At 41.3% G+C, this 20,070-nt stretch overlaps 1 protein-coding gene across 3 annotated transcripts in view; it reads left to right on the top strand.

The window, feature by feature from the left end:
• The first annotated feature begins 4,933 nt into the window (after nucleotides 1-4,933).
• LOC134356308 (hepatocyte nuclear factor 4-beta-like) overlaps nucleotides 4,934-20,070 on the top strand; it is a 61,416-nt gene continuing 46,279 nt past the window's right edge. Inside the window, exon 1 of one of the 3 annotated variants that reach the window (XM_063067170.1) lies at nucleotides 4,934-5,343. In XM_063067170.1, coding sequence (XP_062923240.1) covers nucleotides 5,316-5,343 — 28 coding nt within the window. In that variant the 5' untranslated portion in view covers nucleotides 4,934-5,315. Of the gene's footprint in view, nucleotides 5,550-20,070 lie in introns of all 3 variants that reach the window. The other 2 variants (XM_063067169.1, XM_063067171.1) reach the window with 2 other exon arrangements.

Below are 20,070 nucleotides of genomic sequence, written 5' to 3' on the forward strand. Positions count from 1 at the left end.
TAAAAATAGTAATAATAGTAACAATAATGGTCATTATTGTCATCATCCCGTTTTTATCCCTCTGTTCCACTCATATAGCCTCAGTTGGCAAGATCTGCAGTCTGAGGACAGCCACTACATCTTCCCCAACCAGTAATGCCACCCCTCCCTCTTTAATCCTCCCGATCTATCATGTCTAAAACAATGGAGTTCTGGAACACTGAGCTACCAGTCCTGTCCCTCCTGCAACCAAGTCTCATTAATGGCGACAATGTGCTGATCCATGCCCTAAGCTCATACTCTTTCCTTTCAATATTCCTTGCATTGAAATGTACACAATTCAGAACATTAGTACCACTCTGTTCAAAGTTTCAATTCCTGCCATTGTATATATGCTTAACACCCTTCCTGCAAACCACTCCACTATCCGCTCTGGTGCTTTGGTACCCATTCCCATTAACTGCAACTCTAGTTTAATCTACTCTCTCCCCACTGGCCACCATTGCAGCATTAGAAAATCTTCCTGCAAGAATATTAGTCCCCCTCCTGTACAGGTGCAAACCATTCCGTCTATACAGGACCCACTTTCCCTGGAAAAGTGTCCAATGGTCTAAAAATCTGAAGCCCTCCCTCTTGCACCATCGCCTCAGACAGATGTTAAAACTATATTATATTTCTAGCTCTGACCACACCAGCATGTGGCACAGATAGCATTCTTGAGATCAGAACCCTAGAGGTCCTGTCCTTTAACTTAGCACCTAACTCCCTGAACTCACTTTGCAGTATCTCATCTCCCTTCCTACCCATGTCATTGGTACCAACATGAACCACGACCACTGGTTACTTCCCCCCCGCATAAGAATGCTGTGGACTCGGTTCGAGATGTCCCTGATCCTGGCACCTGGAAGACAATACATCTTCTGGGAATCTTGTTCTCATCCACATGAGCTCCTGTCTGTTTCCCTAACCACTACAGCTCACCTTGTCTCCCCCATCCCTTCTGAGCCACAGAGCCAAGCTCAATGCCAGAGACCTGACTACTGTGGCTTTTCTGTGCTAGTTCATTCCCCCCCCCCCCCCGCCCAACAATATCCAAAGTATAACAGTATACTTGTTATAGAGAGGGACCTTGTATGTAACTTTCTCCCTGTACATCCTGCTGATTAACCCCTTAATCTCACAAATGATCCAGAATTCCTCCAGCTCCAGCTCCAATTCTTTAACAGGGACTGTAAGAAGTTGCAGCGGGAGGCACTTCTTACAGGTGTAGTCATCAGAGACACTGGAGTTCTCCCTGCCTTCCCACATCCTGTAAGGGGAGCATTCCACAATCCAGCCTAGCATCCCCACTACTCTAAATATGCAGTGACGAGTGGGGTACCGCAAGGCTCAGTGCTGGGACCCCAGTTGTTTACAATATATATTAATGACTTAGATGAGGGAATTAAATGCAGCATCTCCAAGTTTGCGGATGACACGAAGCTGGGCGGCAGTGTTAGCTGTGAGGAGGATGCTAAGAGGATGCAGGGTGACTTGGATAGGTTAGGTGGGTGGGCAAATTCATGGCAGATGCAATTTAATGTGGATAAATGTGAGGTTATCCACTTTGGTGGCAAAAACAGGAAAACAGATTATTATCTGAATGGTGGCCGATTAGGAAAAGGGGAGGTGCAACGAGACCTGGGTGTCATTATACACAGTCATTGAAAGTGGGCATGCAGGTACAGCAGGCAGTGAAAAAGGCAAATGGTATGCTGGCATTCATAGCAAGAGGATTCGAGTACAGGAGCAGGGAGGTACTACTGCAGTTGTACAAGGCCTTGGTGAGACCACACCTGGAGTATTGTGTGCAGTTTTGGTTCCCTAATCTGAGGAAAGACATCCTTGCCATAGAGGGAGTACAAAGAAGGTTCACCAGATTGATTCCTGGGATGGCAGGACTTTCATATGAAGAAAGACTGGATGAACTGGGCTTGTACTCGTTGGAATTTAGAAGATTGAGGAGGGGATCTGATTGAAGCGTATAAAATCCTAAAGGGATTGGACAGGCTAGATGCAGGAAGATTGTTCCTGATGTTGGAGAAGTCCAGAATGAGGGGTCACAGTTTGAGGATAAAGGGGAAGCCTTTTAGGACCGAGATTAGGAAAAACTTCTTCACACAGAGAGTGGTGAATCTGTGGAATTCTCTGCCACAGGAAACAGTTGAGGCCAGTTCATCGGCTATATTTAAGAGGGAGTTAGATATGGCCCTTGTGGCTAAAGGGATCGGGGGTATGGAGAGAAGGCAGGTACAGGATTCTGAGTTGGATGATCAGCCATGATCATACTGAATGGTGGTACAGGCTCAAAGGGCTGAATGGCCTACTCCTGCACCTATTTTCTATGTTTCTATGTTTCTATAAGAAAGAAAGAAAGAAAACATCATATGAAAAGGAAGTCTACCTACAGGCTCCGCCTCTCCTTGCGGAAACCTCTGTAAGCCAAAGCCTGAACTCCCCACTCCAACAATGACCCACTCCCACAATGGCTGCTCCATTTAAACCCAACTTATTTTTATTGGACTTTGCCAACTGCATAATTACAGCAGTCCAACATCTCCTAATGATGTGCTGTACGGAACATCCCTCCTGCCTCAGCTGTCTCCCTTCTTTTCGAATTTCTCTCTCATTATGCACACTTCCACAGGCGCACAGAACCTGATTCTTATTCTAATAACAATATATGTGGGGATAGCTCTGTTGGATTTCTGTGGATGTAGACAGTTATCGGTGGTTGTGGCACTAGTGGTCCTTTACTTTTCACCATTCTTCCCCATGTGCCTCTTCTTTCTTCTCAAACTTTGTTTACTAGTGGCGATATTGACTGAGAGCAAAAAATTAGATATTTGAACAGATAACCACAAATCCAAATATCTGCTCAGGAGTGAGCTTCAAGGCTCCCTGGGAATCATCTGGACAGACAAAATCTAATTTGGATGCAGTAGTTGTTTCGCTGATGGCATTACCATTGCAGCATTGCTGTTGGTGTTGGGCAACTTTGCAGATCTTCTGGATTTCCAACAGGTGGAGTAAATCATGTTGTTAGGGACAAAATGTGTTGCCCTGGAACCAGACTACATGGAATTTAAGTGATGCAGAAAACTGAGACTAAATGAACGGATCTTGATTTGTAAACACAAGAGATTCTGCAGATGCTGGAATTCCAGAGCAACTTATATAAAATTCTGGAGGACCTCAGCAGATCAGAGAGGAATAAACAGTCGATGTTTCAGGCTAAGACCCTTCATCAGGACTGGAAAGGAAGGGGGAAGATGCCAGAATAAGAAGGTGAGGGAAAGGGAAGGAGGACAAGCTAGAAGGTGATGAATGAAGCCAGTTGGCGGGAGAAGTAAAGCTGGGAGTTGATAGGCAGGAAGGGTAAAGGGCTGGAGAAAAGGAATCTGGTAGGAGAGGAGAGCACCATGGGAGAAAAGGAAGGAGGAGGGGCACCGGGGTAGGTGATAGGCAGGTGAGGAGAAGAGGTAAGAGGCCAGAGTGGGGAATTGAAGAAGAGGGAAGGAGGAAGGGGAAAAATACCAGACATGGGAGAAATCGAATTTCATACCATCAGGTTGGAGGCTACCTAGATGGGATATGAGGTGTTGCTCCTCCAGCCTAACAGTGGTCTCATTGTGGCAAAGGAAGAGTCCATGAACCAACACGTTAGAACTGGGATAGGGATAGGAATTACAGTAATTGATTTGTGCCAAAGAATTAAAGATAATTTGAATGATGCACTGTCTGAAGTCACACTTCAGATATGTAGTGAAGGAACAGAATCCTTTTCACATTGTAAAGCTGAGGAATCTGAGGAAAATAGCACCAGTGAACAACACAACCAACAGTGACATCCTTCAGACAGTTCACAAAACTACTTCTTTGACTTCCTCTTTCAAATATGACTCTACTATGAAGCTGCGTATGATTGGAACCTGTGATTTACATTTTGATGGTGTGTTCCTCAAGGCAGTTGAGTGATCTGGCACTTTGCTGTCTCCAAGGGCATTCGATAAGGTTTGGAGTGGAGCATGCAGGCTGGAGGCTGAGAAGCCCAGAGACAGGGTGCGAGCCCATGATCAATTCCATTTCTTGCCGATTAAAGCATTAAGCATATTTGAAATTAATGAAGACTAGAGTGGAAGGGGAACGGGTGTTCAGTGCTGCCTGCCTGCATTTAAGCGGTCTCCCTCTCGCTTGCTGCTGCCAAAGGAAGGTGCCTGCATGTGACCACTCTTTCTCTCATTTGCTGCTGATGGAGGAAGGGGCCTGGTCTCCCTCTCCCTCTTGCTCACCGCTGCTGCAGGATGGCACCAGAGTCTTAGGTTTTGGGCAAAGTTTAATCAACACAGTTTGTGGACTGGACACTGTAGTTCATGTTATATATGATTCTGGTTTCTGGTTACTCCATTTTATTGGTATTTTGTTTGATTTTGATATTGGTGGATTGGCTCTCCGCCCTGCAGTCAATGAATGACACAATGCTAAATTGAAATGAACTGAACTAAATTGAACCTTCCTTGCTGAGGACTCTGTTGTTTGATGTTTTATATTATGTGTGTTTTCTCACTTGTTTTCTTTGCTGTTTGCATGATTTAGAACATAAGAAAACATAAGAATCTAAAAATAGGTAGAGGAGTAGGCGATCCTCCACCATTCGATAAGATCATGGCTGATCTGGCCATGGACTCAATTCCACCTCATCTCATTTGTTCTTTTTTTTGTGCTTGTGGGTGTTTGATGTTTTATTTGAATGGGGTCTATGGTGTTTTTTTTGTTTCGGAGCTGTCAGTGAGAAGACAAATCTAACGGTTGTATACTGCATACATACCTTGATAATAAATGTACTTTGAACCTTGGACTTCCTAAACCACTATTAAGCAGTATGTTTGATTGATTCATGGGCTGACTTATTTTTTTGCACAGGCTCAAAGCTTTACTATACTTTGATTTGCACCTAGCCTTCACTATGTAGAAAATCCTGTCCTGTCAAACATTTCAGATAAGTGTAGCTCCTCTTAAAATACGTAAACACTTGTCAACAGTCCTTTCCCAAAACGTTACTCATCATTTAGGAATAAACTGCCTGAAAGGCTCCACAGAAACCAATAAGGCATTGCACCTTTTTATAATGTGTACACAGTAGCACAGATAAGCAAACTGCATGAGAACAGATGTTGGTTATTCAGATACATTCAAGGCCTTATCAGTGTCATATGCTGTGCTATGAGAAAGACAGCATTACGAGTGCTGATGCAGAACCAGGATCCTGGCTTCCAGATCTTCTGTGATCGACTTTAATGGGGAATATTCTGCAGGAGTGGATAGGTAAAACTTTAGTCAGAACGTAGATTATTATTGGGAGCTCTAACAGTGGTCCACAACTTTATTGTCTGCTCATAATAATGAAGCTTTGTGAGCCAATAATGGATATGGATATGCCTGATTACACAGAAACCCTAGATTCGTCATATAGCATGCTTGAGTTCGACAGCCTGAGAGTACTGCCATCAAATAATGGTGAGTTTTATTGGGTAAGTGAATTTCTTTGAAATGAAAATTCTGGTGATACTTCAAAAATTGCATTTTAAGGAGAATGATTTCTTACCCTAACCCTCACCCTAATTATTTCTTTATCAACCATAACACATTAGGATTAACGAAAATCATTTGAAAATATAGCTGCTTAATGAAAACTAGATTACTAAGAATTCTAATTTTTTACAATTCAAACTGGAAAAATTTGAAGCGTGTTATTCTTACAACTCACGTACACCATGAATGATATCCTTTAATTTGCTCCTTGATAAGCTGTAACTTTTCCAGGTCACCAAGTTTTACATGAGTATGAGGTTGCTGAGTGTCCTGAAAAGATTTTACATATACTTAAAATGTTTCATTTCTGTTTTTCATAAATCTGGAGAAACAATTAAAATATGAGTCTTCTGAATAAAGTATTAAATGATATAGGAATTTGCAGATTGGATTTAAAGGCCAATGGTATATAGGTCACCGGAAGATTATTTGCTTTATAGTTAAAATTTAACCAAGTAGCCTGTAGTATCAGAGCTTGAAAATAGCTGTAAGTGTATTTAATATACTAAGGCCACACTACAATATCTGTAACTGGAAAATCATTATAATAGAAGTCTGCACCCCTCAACTGATTATTTCCTTGGCACTGTAAAATTGAAGAATTAAAAAATAAAGAAAAAAATTTCCTTTGCAGCAAACACAGCAGGTCAGTCAGTATTTATGGAAATGAATAAACAATCAACATTTCGGGCCGAGACCCTTTTTCAGGAAGTTTCTTTGGTCTCGGCACTAATCGTCGGCGGTTTATTCATTTCCATGGATGCTGCCTGACCTGCTGAGCTCCTCCTGCATTTTGTTCGTGTTGCTTTGGAATCCCAGCGTCTGCAGAGTTTGTCCTGTTTAAAGATTTTTCGAATTTCCAGCAGGATGCACCTAACTAACGTGTAGCTAATGAGCTGTAACGTAGGAAATACAATAATACAACCAAATTGCACACAGCAAATCCCCACATCAGCAATGTGATAATGACAAAATATTCTCTTAGCCATGTATTTAAACGCTAATTAATGATTCTGTTCTTTCTTAATAAACACTGCCTGCACCTCCCACCTCCACAACTACTGAGACTGCACTTCCAATCAGTAAGATCATTATTGACATAATTTTGACCATTTTCCTGCCTAACCCCTATAATTATTGACCTCAAATCCTCTACCAATTTCTCATTTCAACAAAAGTCACTGAATGAGAATCTGCATCTCTGTCAGGTAAGGAATTCTAAAGGTTCACTGCCCTTTTGAGGGAAGAATTTTGTGTGTTACATCTTTTTCTGAAACAAAGTGGTGGGGGAGTAACGGGGGTGGAAACTTACCTCGGGTTATCTACCCAATCAAGTCCAAAGAAATTTTATTAACATTGTCTCTTGTTCTTCTAAACATCAATGTGAAAAATACAACCTGCTGAAACATTCCTCAAAAGACATTCCTTTCATCACTAAATCTGCCAGCTGAACCTTCTCTGAACTTCCTCCAACAGAACAATGTGCCTTAAAATGAGGCTTTGAAATCCAGGTGTTTGACTTAAGTGGCCTATATTTTTAGCAGATTTTGTTAAACGTAATTCTGAATTAAATGTTAATTTGCTGCACATTTTCACAGGAATCTTAAATTTCAATCCCACTCTAATATAATTTCTTTCCTCGAACAACTAGCTAAACTAAAGTCCCAACCATTATCATAAAAGGATACAATCCCTGTATTAAATACACATTAAAATTTATTCAATCAAATCTTCTTATTCTTTATGACTTTCTGCCTTTATCTACAAAATACTTACGAAAAATTCTTTTAAAAATCCATTTTAATTCTGAGGATAAAAAACAATTGAACTAGCAATGTATGTGTTACTATAGAAAGTAGGTGAGCCATCCACCAGCAGAAGGTAATAGACTATTGGATTCCTGCTGGTCACAAGTTGTTGACCTGGCAGGGTGAAGTTTCCAGTTGTCACTCACTGAAGTGAGGCCCATATGAAATTTGTGTCTCATTTGTATTTTTCATGTTAATAGTACACAGGAGAAGGATTAGGCAACCTGGTCCACTCTGCAATAATATCATTGCTGATTTCCCACAAACACCGACCCCTATCACTACCCCTGCCCAAACCTTCTTAGAGCTGTCATGTTAAGGGCCATGAATAATCCTTGGATATAGTAAACTTGAAAATTTAATCAAGCAAGAATAGGTGGATCTGTTTCTGGCACAATATTGCTTTTACAGTAAATATAGTAGATTTTTTTTGATGGAATTAAAGTTAAGCCTATTTGTTTGCTGGATTTATGACCCATAGTGGCAATGTAGTTCCCAGGCAATTTAGAGTGTTGCCTGTGTTTGCTTTCCTATGCAACTTCAAGTTTGTTATGATATATTAAAAATCTCTCTATAATGCTAGTTACAGCCAGAGGGGCAATGATTGCATAATTCATCTGTTACGGAATTTTGAACATCTCACTGTTGTATGTGGCTGTGACTGATTTGTGTCATAAGAACATAAGAAATAGGAGCAGCAGTAGGCTACCTGGCCCATAGAGCCTGCTCTGCCATTCAATAAGATAGTGGCTGATCTGGCCATGGACTCCCACCTGCCTTTTCCCCTTAACCTTTAATTTCCCTCCTATGCAAAAATCTATCCAACCTTGTCTTAAATATATTTACTGAGGTAGCCTCCACTGCTTTATTGGGCAGAGAATTCCACAGATTCACCACTCTCTGGGAAAAGCAGTTCCTCCTCATTTCCGTCCTAAATCTGCTCCCCCGAATCTTGAGGCTATGTCCTAGCTCTAGTCTCACCTACCAGTGGAAACAACTTTCCTGCCTCTATCTTATCTACCCCTTTCGTAATTTTATATGTTTCTATCAGAATTTCCTCTCGTTCTTCTGAATTCCAGCGAGTACAGTCCTAGGCGATTCAATCTCTCCTCACAGTCTAACCTTCAGTAGGTTTCAGCCCGAAATGTTGACTGTACTCCTTTCCATAGATGCTGCCTGGCCTGCTGAGATCCTCCATCGTTTTGTGTGTGTTGCTCAGATTTCCAGCAGCTGCAGATTTTCTCTTGTTTGTGCTTGCCAGGCAACAGAGTAGGCATGGATGAGTCAAACCAAATGGCCTATTTCCACACTGCATAACAATGACTGAAAAACCCATCTGTCTCGTACAGGGATTCCAAACCTGGGACCCATGGATTCCTTGCTTAATGGTATTGGTCTATGGCACTAAAAAAAACCACTGGAGACCCCTGGTCTAGCAGGAAGGCAAGGATTCTGAAAAAAACCCTGAGCCCATGCATTTAAAACTAAGTGAATGCAGTGTCTTTGGATTTCTTTTCACCAACATGAGGTTTGGTCGCTGGAACATAAATGTCAGTAAGGAGAGAGTTCCTAAATGATTGTAAGTAGTTTTATGTGAATTCAAATAAGCCCTACTGGAGGATCTAATCTATTCAAAGATTGAAAGGATTTTTTTTTGATGACCCACTTAGCCAGGAAACTGAAGATGTCACAGCTGAGATATGAAAAATCTCCTCAGCTTTCAAGTACCTTTCCAGATGTATGAAGGAGGCAGGTTTTGAAGTTGAGAACTACACTATGCATGTACTTAGCCTGCCAATCTAACTGGGCAACAGCAGTGGAGATGAGGACAAGGTGAAACAAGACCTGAACACAGAGTGTGGCCTGTTGATATTCAATGGCGATATTTTCTGCCTTTCCAATGCATAAACCCAAAAATTACATTCATCAGCAATAAATAATGTCAACATTTCTTCATAAATTATCATTTAGGGATCACTATTTCGAATTATTGCAGTGATTACCGACACTACAACATCAGCCAGTGTGCTGAAGACGGGAGGGGATATTCATTGGGGCTCTGAACAAACAATGGAATTTATCCCTGTTACTAACAACTATGGGCAATTTTTAATATTCACAAAGCTTGCAGATAGAAATATAAAACAGATATATTATGGCTTGGCATAAGGAAAATACTTTACCTGTGTAGAATTTACTGCATTTACAAAATTACCCATACGAAATTTCAGAAAGCGTAAATGTGTTTTGTATTTCTTCCTGGTGAGGCTAACTTGTGGGCAGAATGTATCTGCATCTCCAAGTGTACATCACATGAACAAACACAGACAAATGGCAGTTGTATTAATTACATACTTAATTTTCAGGCAGATTAATCAGGTACCACTCTGGAAGAACATCATCTTGTTAAGTCAGTCACACGTACCTTTATAATAGTTCAGTATATGCACTTGTGATATACTATCATAGTTAATCACTTATATCTCACTTAACTACACTGAATGGAAAGCACAATACTGGAGCTATTGAGAAGCAACAGAAGAAAGACAACAAAGATTCCTAAGAATTTTAATTTCTGCTTAATGAGAGACTTAATAATTTGCTGGGGAAAAGTATTTTCCCTTTAATACAAAGTCTAGCAGGATCTGGTTTCATTCTAAAGAACCTGCTGCATACAGAGAGATAAGAAAGTCTGCAGGTGATGAAGTTCAAAGTGGCACACACAAAATTCTGGAGGAACTGAGCAGATCAGGCAGCATCTATGGAAATGAATAGCTAGTCGATGTTTCTATTAACTTCCATTGATGCTGCCTGAACTGCGGAGTTCATCCAGCACTTTGTGTGTGTCTTGCTTCCCGAACCATTGCCCTTTTGGGCAAATGTAGAAGGTTACACCAGATAGTTCAAAAAGAACAGGAGAATACCCATCTGATTATTTATCAATCAGTCTTTTACATATGTTGATTTATTTCATTGTTATTATAAGTAGTACTCATGCCACTAAAGTGTGAGGTAATGACATGCCCTTGACATGCTGTAGCTATAAGGTTACGGTAAAGAAGTGACTCATTTTTCAACATTTTTCACAGTCTACAAACCACCAATAGGTAGGATAACAGAATATTCCTGACTTGTCTGGATAGGAGCAGCTCCAACAATATTTGGGTAACTCAGCACCATCTATGACAAGCAATCTCTTCACGAAATATATCACCCCAAGGATTCATAGCACTGGAGGATCTCAGTAGGTCAGGCAGCATCTATGGAAGGAAGCATTCTGTCAGTGCTTTGGGTTGAGACCCTTCATCTAGACAAATGAAACGTTTCAACCTGAAACATCAACTCTCCACTTCCCCTCATAGATGTTGCCTGACCCGTTGAGTTCTTCCAGTATTTTGTGTGTTGCTCCAGATTCCAGAATCACGTGTCACTTGTGTCACCCTAAACATTCATTCCTTCTACTGCCAGCACACACAATGGCTACAGTGAGTACTAGTTAAAAAATGCACTACAATTACTCACTTTGTATATTCTGACAGTACCTTACACACCCAGCAAGCGACAAAGGCCTGGGAATGATATTACTTACGGCTTCCTTCCAAGCTGCACATCACACTGATTTAGAATCATGGGCAGAATTATCTCCTGCTGAAACACGGACCTAGACCCGCTGCAGTAGTTCTACAGTGGATGCAATCTCACTGGCTCTCCACTCGGCCTTCAGTCGCCTGGACAACAGCAATACCCACATCAGGCTGCTGTATATTGACTACAGCTCAACTTTCAACACAATCGTACCCTCAGTTCTAATCAACAAGCTCCAAAACCCCGCCCTCTTTACTTCCCTCTGCAACTGGATTCTTGAATTCCTCACCAGGAAACCACAGTCAGTGCAGAGCGGAAAAAACATCTCCTCCTTGCTTACTATCAACACTGGAGCACATTCAACACTGCTTAATCTCTCCGCACCCATAACTGTCAGGATAGCCACAGCTCAAACACCATCTATAAGTTTACCAATGACACAATTACTTACAAGGGTGATGCCTAGATTGCAGCGCATGCCCTATGAGAATAGAATGAGTGAACTTTGCCTTTTCTTCTTGGAGCAATGGAGGATGAGAGGTGACCTGATAGAGGTGTATAAGATGATGAGATAACCAGAGGCTTTTTTCCAGGGCTGAAGTGGCAAACATCAGGAGGCATAGTTTTGAAGTGCTTAGAAGTAGGTACAGAGGGAATGTCAGAGGTAAGTTTTTCACACAGAGAGTGGTGGGTGTGTGGAATGCACTGCCAGTGATGCTGGTAGAGGAGAATATGATAGGGTCTTTTAAGAGACTCTTAGATAGGTACGTGGAGCCTAGAAAAGTAGAGAGCTATGCAATGGGGAAATTCTAGGCAGTTTCTAGAGTAGATTACCTGGTCAGCACAACGTCTTGGGTTGGAGGACCTGTAATGTGCTGTAGATTTCTACGAGGGGTGATTGATAAGTCCGTGGCCTAAGGTAGAAGGAGTCAATTTTAGAAAACCTAGCACATTTATTTATCAACATAGTCCCCTCCTATAAACTTGGTCCAGTGGTCGTGGAGCATACGGATCCCTTCTTTGTAGAAGTGGTCCGCAGCAGGGGTGATTGATAAGTTCGTGGCCTAAGGTAGAAGGAGTTGAGTTATACAGCTCTCATTACATGCACATGCAGTTCAACTCTTTGAGTGAAAATGCAGAAAGTTTGAAGTTTCTCCTCATTGCCTTCTACTTCAGGCCACGAACTTATCAATCACTCCTGCTATGGACCACTTCTGGAGGTCCAAGACGCCGACTTCTATAAAGAAGGGATCCGTATGCTCCACAACCACCAGACTAAGTGTGTAAATGTAGGAAAAATAAATGTAAACAACAGGAATTCTGCAGATGCTGGAAATTCAAGCAACACACATCAAAGTTGCTGGTGAACGCAGCAGGCCAAGCAGCATCTGTAGGAAGAGGTGCAGTCGACGTTTCAGGCCGAGACCCTTCGTCAGGACTGCACCTCTTCCTACAGATGCTGCTTGGCCTGCTGCATTCACCAGCAACTTTGATGTGTGTTGTTTGAAAAATAAATGTACTAGTTTTTCTAAAATTGACTCCTTCTACCTCAGGCCACGAACTTATCAATCACCCCTCGCATGTTCTATATGCCATTGTTTGCAGAATTTCAGATAGTGTCAAGGAGAGGTACAAGAACGAGATAGATCAGCTTTTTGGATGGTGTTGAACCACCAACCGTGCACTCAACATCAGTGAGACCAAGGAATTGATTATGGACTCCAGGAAGGTAAAGTTAAGGGAACACACACCAGTCCTCACCAAGGGTTCAGAAGTGAAAAGCATGAGCAGTTTCAAGTTCCTGGGTGCCAACATCTCTGAAGATCTATTCTGGGATCCACATATTGTTGCATTTACAAAGCAGGCCGACAGCAGCTATATTTCATTAGGAGTTTGAGAAGACTTAGTATGTCACTAAAGACTTCTACAAATTTCTACAGATGTACAGTGGAGAGCATTCTGACTTGTTACATCACTGTCCGGAATGGAGGGGCCACTGTCCAGGATCAGAAAAAGCTGCAGAAAGTTGTAAACTCAGCCGGTTCCAAAATAGGCACTAGCCTCCTCAGCATCGAGGACACCTTCAGAATGCGAAGCCGCAAATAAATGGCATTCACAGTACAGAAGCTTGAGAACACACACTCAACATTTCAGGAACACTTTCTTCCCTTCCACCATCAGATTTCTGAATGGATAATGAACCCCCGAACACTACCTCACTTTTTATTTGCTCTCTTTTTTACACTACTGTTTAATTTAATTTTTATATATACTTTCTGTTGTAAATTATAGTTTATTATTATTGTGTATTGAAAAGTACTCCTGCCGCAAAACAACAAATTGTGATATTGAGCCTGATTCTAATTCTGAGATATATCGCCAAGTATTTTTTCTAAATGACAGAACCTCTATTTTTTGGGACATATTCATCAAAAAGTAGTCAGTGGTTTAAGAAGATCATTTATCACTACATTCTGAAAGGCATTTAAGGATGTGCAATAAATGCTGAAATTATCGGCAACACAGCTATTCTGAAAAAATGCAGTTTGTGGAAGCTTGCTGTTTGTAAATTGACTAGTATGTGTCCTACACTAAATTATTGACTAGATCAATGCTTCATTGACTACAAATGGCTTGGCAACAGTTTGAGGCCATAAAAAAGCACTTTATGAATACAAGACAAATACATGCAATTGCTTTATGAATATAACTTCTCCTTTCTCCCAATAATTTATCGAATCTTCTTTATAATCTCAGTCCCTTCATGATGACACCATTTAAGGGCATCAGTCTATTTTTCTTTTCCCCTCTACTTATTCATATAATTATTATATATTATAATAATAATAGAATTAAATTACATAATTATCTGTACATTTGCAAACTGTCTTAGTCAAAAACTACTTATGTACTGTCTCAAGCTTGTGAAATTATAGCCATGAACTTCATCCAAGTGAAGTCCTTGGTCATCTTTCCTCGCAAAACTGCATGCCAAACTTTAGATGTACTTAAATTTGATCATGCAAATTTATGTGTTTGAGTATGATAAGGAATAAGTATAATAAAAGAGCGCATTAGCGAGAAACAAGAAAACTGTTTGTAACTGGTTCTATATGTGAAAAAAGTAAAAGTGAGCTGAAGTTAATGTGGCTCCCTTATAGACTGAGGAGAAATACCATGGCACCGCCATGGCAGCGTAGAGGTTAGCGTAACGCTGTGACAGCTCGGGGCGTTCCAGAGTTCAAACTTGGCGCCCTCCTGTAAGGATTCTGAATGTCCTCCCCGTGGGTGCTCCGGTTTCCTCACACAGTCCAAAGATGTACTGGGTAGATCAAATGGTCATTGTAAATTGTCCTGTGATTAGGTTAGATTTAATCTGGTTTGTTGGGGGTTGCTGGAGCAGCCTGGCTCATCAGGCCATTCGGGCCGACGCTGTGCTGTATCACTAAATAAATTATATTGGGGAATAAGGAAATTAAAAAGATGGAAGAAGGCACACAAAATCTCCCAGAGATAATGGAAAAGGGCAAGTAAAAAGTGAATAAGGAGTGCAAGCAAACTATTATTAATAAACAAAAACACATTGTGTCCCAGGGTTTTGGTGATCTTTCAAAATTATACAGACTGTAGAACAATTCCTACAAATACAACCCCAATAATAGAGAAACAAAACAAGAGAGAGAAAATGGGGAACCGTAGAGCAGTTAGCCTGACATTAGTAGCAGGGAGAATGTTAGAATCTATAATTAAGGAAATGGAAATAATAGGAATGGGTGGACTTATGAAAGGAAAATAATGCTTAACAAATCTGTTGGACTCTTTTGTGTTTGTAACTAGCAGATTTTACTTGGGTGAACTAGTTGATGCTAAGTATTTGGAATTTGATAAGGGGGCCACAGTAGCAATAGCATATAACATTATAACATAGCATCATTTAAATATCATATAATATTATTCTTCATATGAATTGAAGATTGGTTAACAGACAGAAGATGAAAGCAGGAATAAGTAGTTATTTTTAGGTTGTTGAGATGTGCCACAAGATTCGATGCCAGGTCTTCAGCTTCACATATTCCACATCAATTTTCAGGTCGTAAGATACTGAAACTTGCTGGGGATTAAACTAAATGGCTTCAAAGGCCGTGAGCAGGATACAGAGAAGTCCTAGAGGCAAGTATGGGAGTAAGTTAATGGGAGAGAGCAGAGAGAAAATACTGAAAAAAAATGAAGATATTCACCTTAAAGCAAAAATTAAAAGGCATGTGCTTTTTTAATGGATGAGAGACTGAAAGGCTTACAGCAAAAGGAGGTGTTAGGTCTTTATTGCAAGAATATCTGAGAAAAAGAGGAGAGATGCAACTGGAAAATTGCCTTCCCACCTAGCAAAAGGTATATTCATAACAGAGTACAGCAATGAATCAGATGTTCAAGACCTGTGATAGGAGGTTGGTTGAAATGGGAGACATTGAGCTAACAGTACTTCCTTGAACTTAGAAGAATGAGAATTGATCTCATTAAATCCTACAAAAATTTTTATGGGGGTTGAAAGGGGAAGGAAAAATTGATGATTTCCCCAACCTGACATGTCAGGAACCCCAGGGTTGCAATTATAAAATAAAAGATCAGCCACCCAAGCAGAGAAGAAAAAAAAACTTTTTCACCCTGAGAGCAATGAATTTTTTGCACTGGCTTAGAAGGTTGAAAGGTTCAGTTCCTCAGTACATACATGACAGGAAAGACAGATTTGAAATTTTGAAGAGAATCAGGGGAGCTGGAATATATACGGAGAGTTCATGCTGAGGTAAAAGGGCAGTCAGGATCATACTGAATGACAGAGCAGACATAAAGAGTCGACAACAAACAACAGGAATTCTGCAGATGCTGGAAATTCAAGCAACACACATAAAAGTTGCTGGTGAATGCAACAGGCCAGGCAGCATCTTTAGGAAGAGGTGCAGTCGACGTTTCAGGCCGAGACTTACCATGAAATCTGCTATCAGTCTAAAGTTTTGTTGTTTGATAATCTAATCATATGATGTGGTTTGAATGTTTTTGTTTTGTGAAGTCTATTGTCTTATTTCTCAGACTAAAGTGAGCATTGATTGATTTATGTGCATTGTGGTAGAAAAATGCTTAATTTTGTTTGCAGTGTAGTGAACTGCTGATCCAAGTATGACACGTGCTGGCTGACTAGTTAAATGTTTATCAGGTTTAAGGAGAACTACTCACGCAAATCCAATCTGCGAACGTTATCTAAGCTCCTGAAGATCCAAATTGAATTGCCTATGTTTCTTATTAAATGGATGAAAACAATTTCCACCATTTGTTAAAATAAAGGCTCTCTTTGGGGTTCTTTTGCAAAATCTGAAGAGTGACACAACTATTAGAGCTAATGCCTCATGGCTCCATTTATCTAGGTACAGTTTTGATCTCTGCAGATGTCCGTATATACACTTATCCTGTGACTGTGTAGGGGTCATCCAGGTGCACTGGCTTTCTCGCACATTCCCAGAACGTGGGGGCTAGTTGGGTTAATTAACCACTGTAGGTTGCCACTAGTGGGGGGGGGGGTGGGGGAGGGAATTGATGGGAATAAGAGGATTAGTAGGATTAGTATAAATATGTAAGCTTGATGTTCAGAACAAGCCCAGCAGGCCAAAGGGCATGTTTCTCTGCTGTGCCTCGACATGACCGTGTGGATGGAAAAGAGTTAGCAAGAGTTACAGGTTACCTTTAAAGTAAGTGACCATTGAATGATGGAGCAGGGAGGTACTACTGCAGTTGTACAAGGCCTTGGTGAGACCACACCTGGAGTATTGTGTGCAGTTTTGGTCCCCTAATCTGAGGAAAGACATCTTTGCCATAGAGGGAGTACAAAGAAGGTTCACCAGATTGATTCCTGGGATGGCAGGACTTTCATATGAAGAAAGACTGGATGAACTGGGCTTGTACTCGTTGGAATTTAGAAGATTGAGGGGGGATCTGATTGAAACGTATAAGATCCTAAAGGGATTGGACAGGCTAGATGCGGGAAGATTGTTCCCGATGTTGGGGAGGTCCAGAACGAGGGGTCACAGTTTGAGGATAGAGGGGAAGCCTTTTAGGACCGAGGTTAGGAAAAACTTCTTCACACAGAGAGTGGTGAATCTGTGGAATTCTCTGCCACAGCAAACTGTTGAGGCCAGTTCATTAGCTATGTTTAAAAGGAAGTTAGATATGGCCCTTGTGGCTACAGGGGTCAGGGGGTATGGAGGGAAGGCTGGGTTCTGAGCTGGATGATCAGCCATGATCAAAATAAATGGCGGTGCAGGCTCGAAGGGCCGAATGGCCTACTCCTGCACCTATTTTCTATGTTTTCTATGTTTCTATGATATGTTAAACAATGATTTCAAAGAAATAGCCTTAGAAAAAAATGTGCACCTTTGTTTTTGAATCAGAAAGTTGAATCAAACTAGGGTCTCATTTTTCACTTGGTCTAGAAGATTGATACCCCAGTAAAGTAACAAGCGCATAGTGAACCATCTGGGATAGAAATTCTCTGACATAATGAGGTGTTTTGGTGTGCAATATGAATGAGTTTTATCTAAAATCCAATCAGGGTATTTTGCCTATGCAATGAGCACATCCATACAGTGGGCATGGGTCCTCTAAACCAACTACCCGTTTGTATAATGAGGTTTCTGCATCAAACAACGTGCAAATTATATTTTGACACCTTTTGTTGAAAGTGCCTGTGTATACATGAGGCTCACAAATAACATGTCCTATAATGGTGGTGCGGCAGTGAGTTTACCTGAAGAGTAGCCCAGAGGCCTGAATTAGCAATTCAGAGATCTGGGTTCAAATCCCACCAAGAAAGCTGCGGAATTTGAATTCAATTAATTATCTGAAATTCCTGATGAAGAATACAAGAATCGTAAAAACCTATCCAGCTCATTGATGCCCTTCAGTGGAGGAAACCTGTTATCCTGATCTAGTTTGGCTTGTATGAAATTGCACACCTATCCCATCGCCTAACAGTTGTAGGTGGCTCACCATCACTGACTCAAAGAGGAATTAGTAATAGGTGTTGTTAAGGTTTACCAGTGGTGCCAGGTTTTGAGAGTCAAATAACTAACACTGAACCAAACCTTAATCTCTTGGCGTTACTTAATGGGATGTGTCCTTAACTGGTTTATTAATATGGAAGTTGAGGTATCTTCCTACTCTCACCTCCCCCTATTCTCCACGTTTACAGGGCTCCTTACCCTGTGTCTGACTGGCTCCTCTGCCTTCCTGAACACCAGTCCAATACCCCACCTGCTGACCAGCCAACTCTTAATCCCATATCCAACCTCTGAATCCCACCAGAATTCAGTCACTGACTCATCTGATCATCTCCCTACTTTTGACACTGGAATCGGATTTTTATAGTCACCTGTGCCAAGATACCGTGTAAACCTTGTGTTGCATACTGGTCATACAGACTAGGTATTTACAAAGTACATTGAGGTAGAACAAGATTAAACCATAACTATGCAGAATAAAGTATAACAGCCACAGAGATGGTGCAGTGCAGACTAACAATAAGGTGCAAAATCATAACGAGGCAGATTGTGAGGTCAAGAGTCCAACTTATCGTACTAGGAAACTCTTTAATAGTCCCATATCAGTGGTGTAGAAACCTGGTGGTACGTGCTTTCAGGCTTTTGTATCTTCTGCCTGATGGGAGAGGGGAAGAGAGAGAACATCCAGAGTGAATGGGGTGTTTGCTTATTCTGGCTGCTTTACTGAAGAAACAAGAAATATAGACAGAATTCATAGAGGGGAGGCTGGTTTCCCCACATCCACTTTTGTCTGTCCACCTGATCTGATTTCCAATGTTATCTCTTCCTTCCTCAAACACGTGGAGATAAGGCTTTTGTTTGCACTGTCTGTGCAAAGTCTACTTTATGAGAAGAGTGGTCCGGGGCTCAGGTCTGACAGAATTGCGGCAGCATGGTAGTGTAGCAATTAGTGTAACACCATTACAGCACCAGAGACCTGGGTTCAATTCTGCTGTTGTCTGCAGGGTGTTTGTACATTCTCCCCATGACTGTCTAGGTTTCCTCTGGGTGCTCCCCTTTTCTCCCATATTCAAAAGGCATTAAGGTTAGCAGATTGCTTGGTCACATGGGTGTAATTGGGTGGTGTAGGTTCAGGGGATGGGAGGGCTTGTTACCATGGTGCATCTCTAAACAAGATATTGTTGCAACGAGAACAGGTGAACCCAAATGCAGGACACTGGCATGGCGACAGAGTAGGATGCAAACGAGGGCGTGAGCGTGGCTGGAACTTGACACAGAGAGTTGCTGGAGTTGAACGGCAAGCAGAAAGGCAGGCGGCAGGCAACCCTTATGTTGACATGGAGTGTTACTGAGCTGAACGGCAATGGAAAGGCAAATGGCAGGCAATACTTATCTTGACACGGAGAGACAGAGTTACAGAGTAAACCTTGGTACGGAAGTAAAACTTAGAATACGCAATCCTTAGCGGCCGGGAACATGAATTACCACACTGGCTAAAACAGCGATCTGGCCATCAGTGGACGCAAAGCCAGGGCTTTTGTGCTGTAGGTTTTAGATGAGAATCAGGTGCCACAATCAAGGAGCCCGTGAGAACACGGGGAAAAGAGAATTAGGAGAATATGAGAAATTAACAGTCGGGACCGTGACAGTTATATAAAATAAACTCTCTGCTGGGAACCTCAATTCAAGCTGCAGTCTTCTTCAGTGCCATGCCACTGCGATGCAACATTAGAGATGCTTCAGGATTAGATTATGAGAACACTCAGTCCTCTTTTATTGTCATTTAGAAATGCATACATGCATTAAGAAATGATACAATGTTTCTCTGGAGTGATATCACAGAAGACAGGACAAACCAAAGATTAACACTGACAGAACCACATAATTATAACATATAGTTACAGCAGTGCAAAACAATACCATAATTTGATGAAGAACAGACCATGGGCACAGTAAAAATAGTCTCAAAGTCCCTGAGTCAATCGACTCCTAAGTCTTCGATAGCAGGCGGCAAAAGGGAC

This window comes from Mobula hypostoma, chromosome 14 (genome assembly GCF_963921235.1).
Source record: "Mobula hypostoma chromosome 14, sMobHyp1.1, whole genome shotgun sequence".
NCBI lineage: Eukaryota > Metazoa > Chordata > Chondrichthyes > Myliobatiformes > Myliobatidae > Mobula > Mobula hypostoma.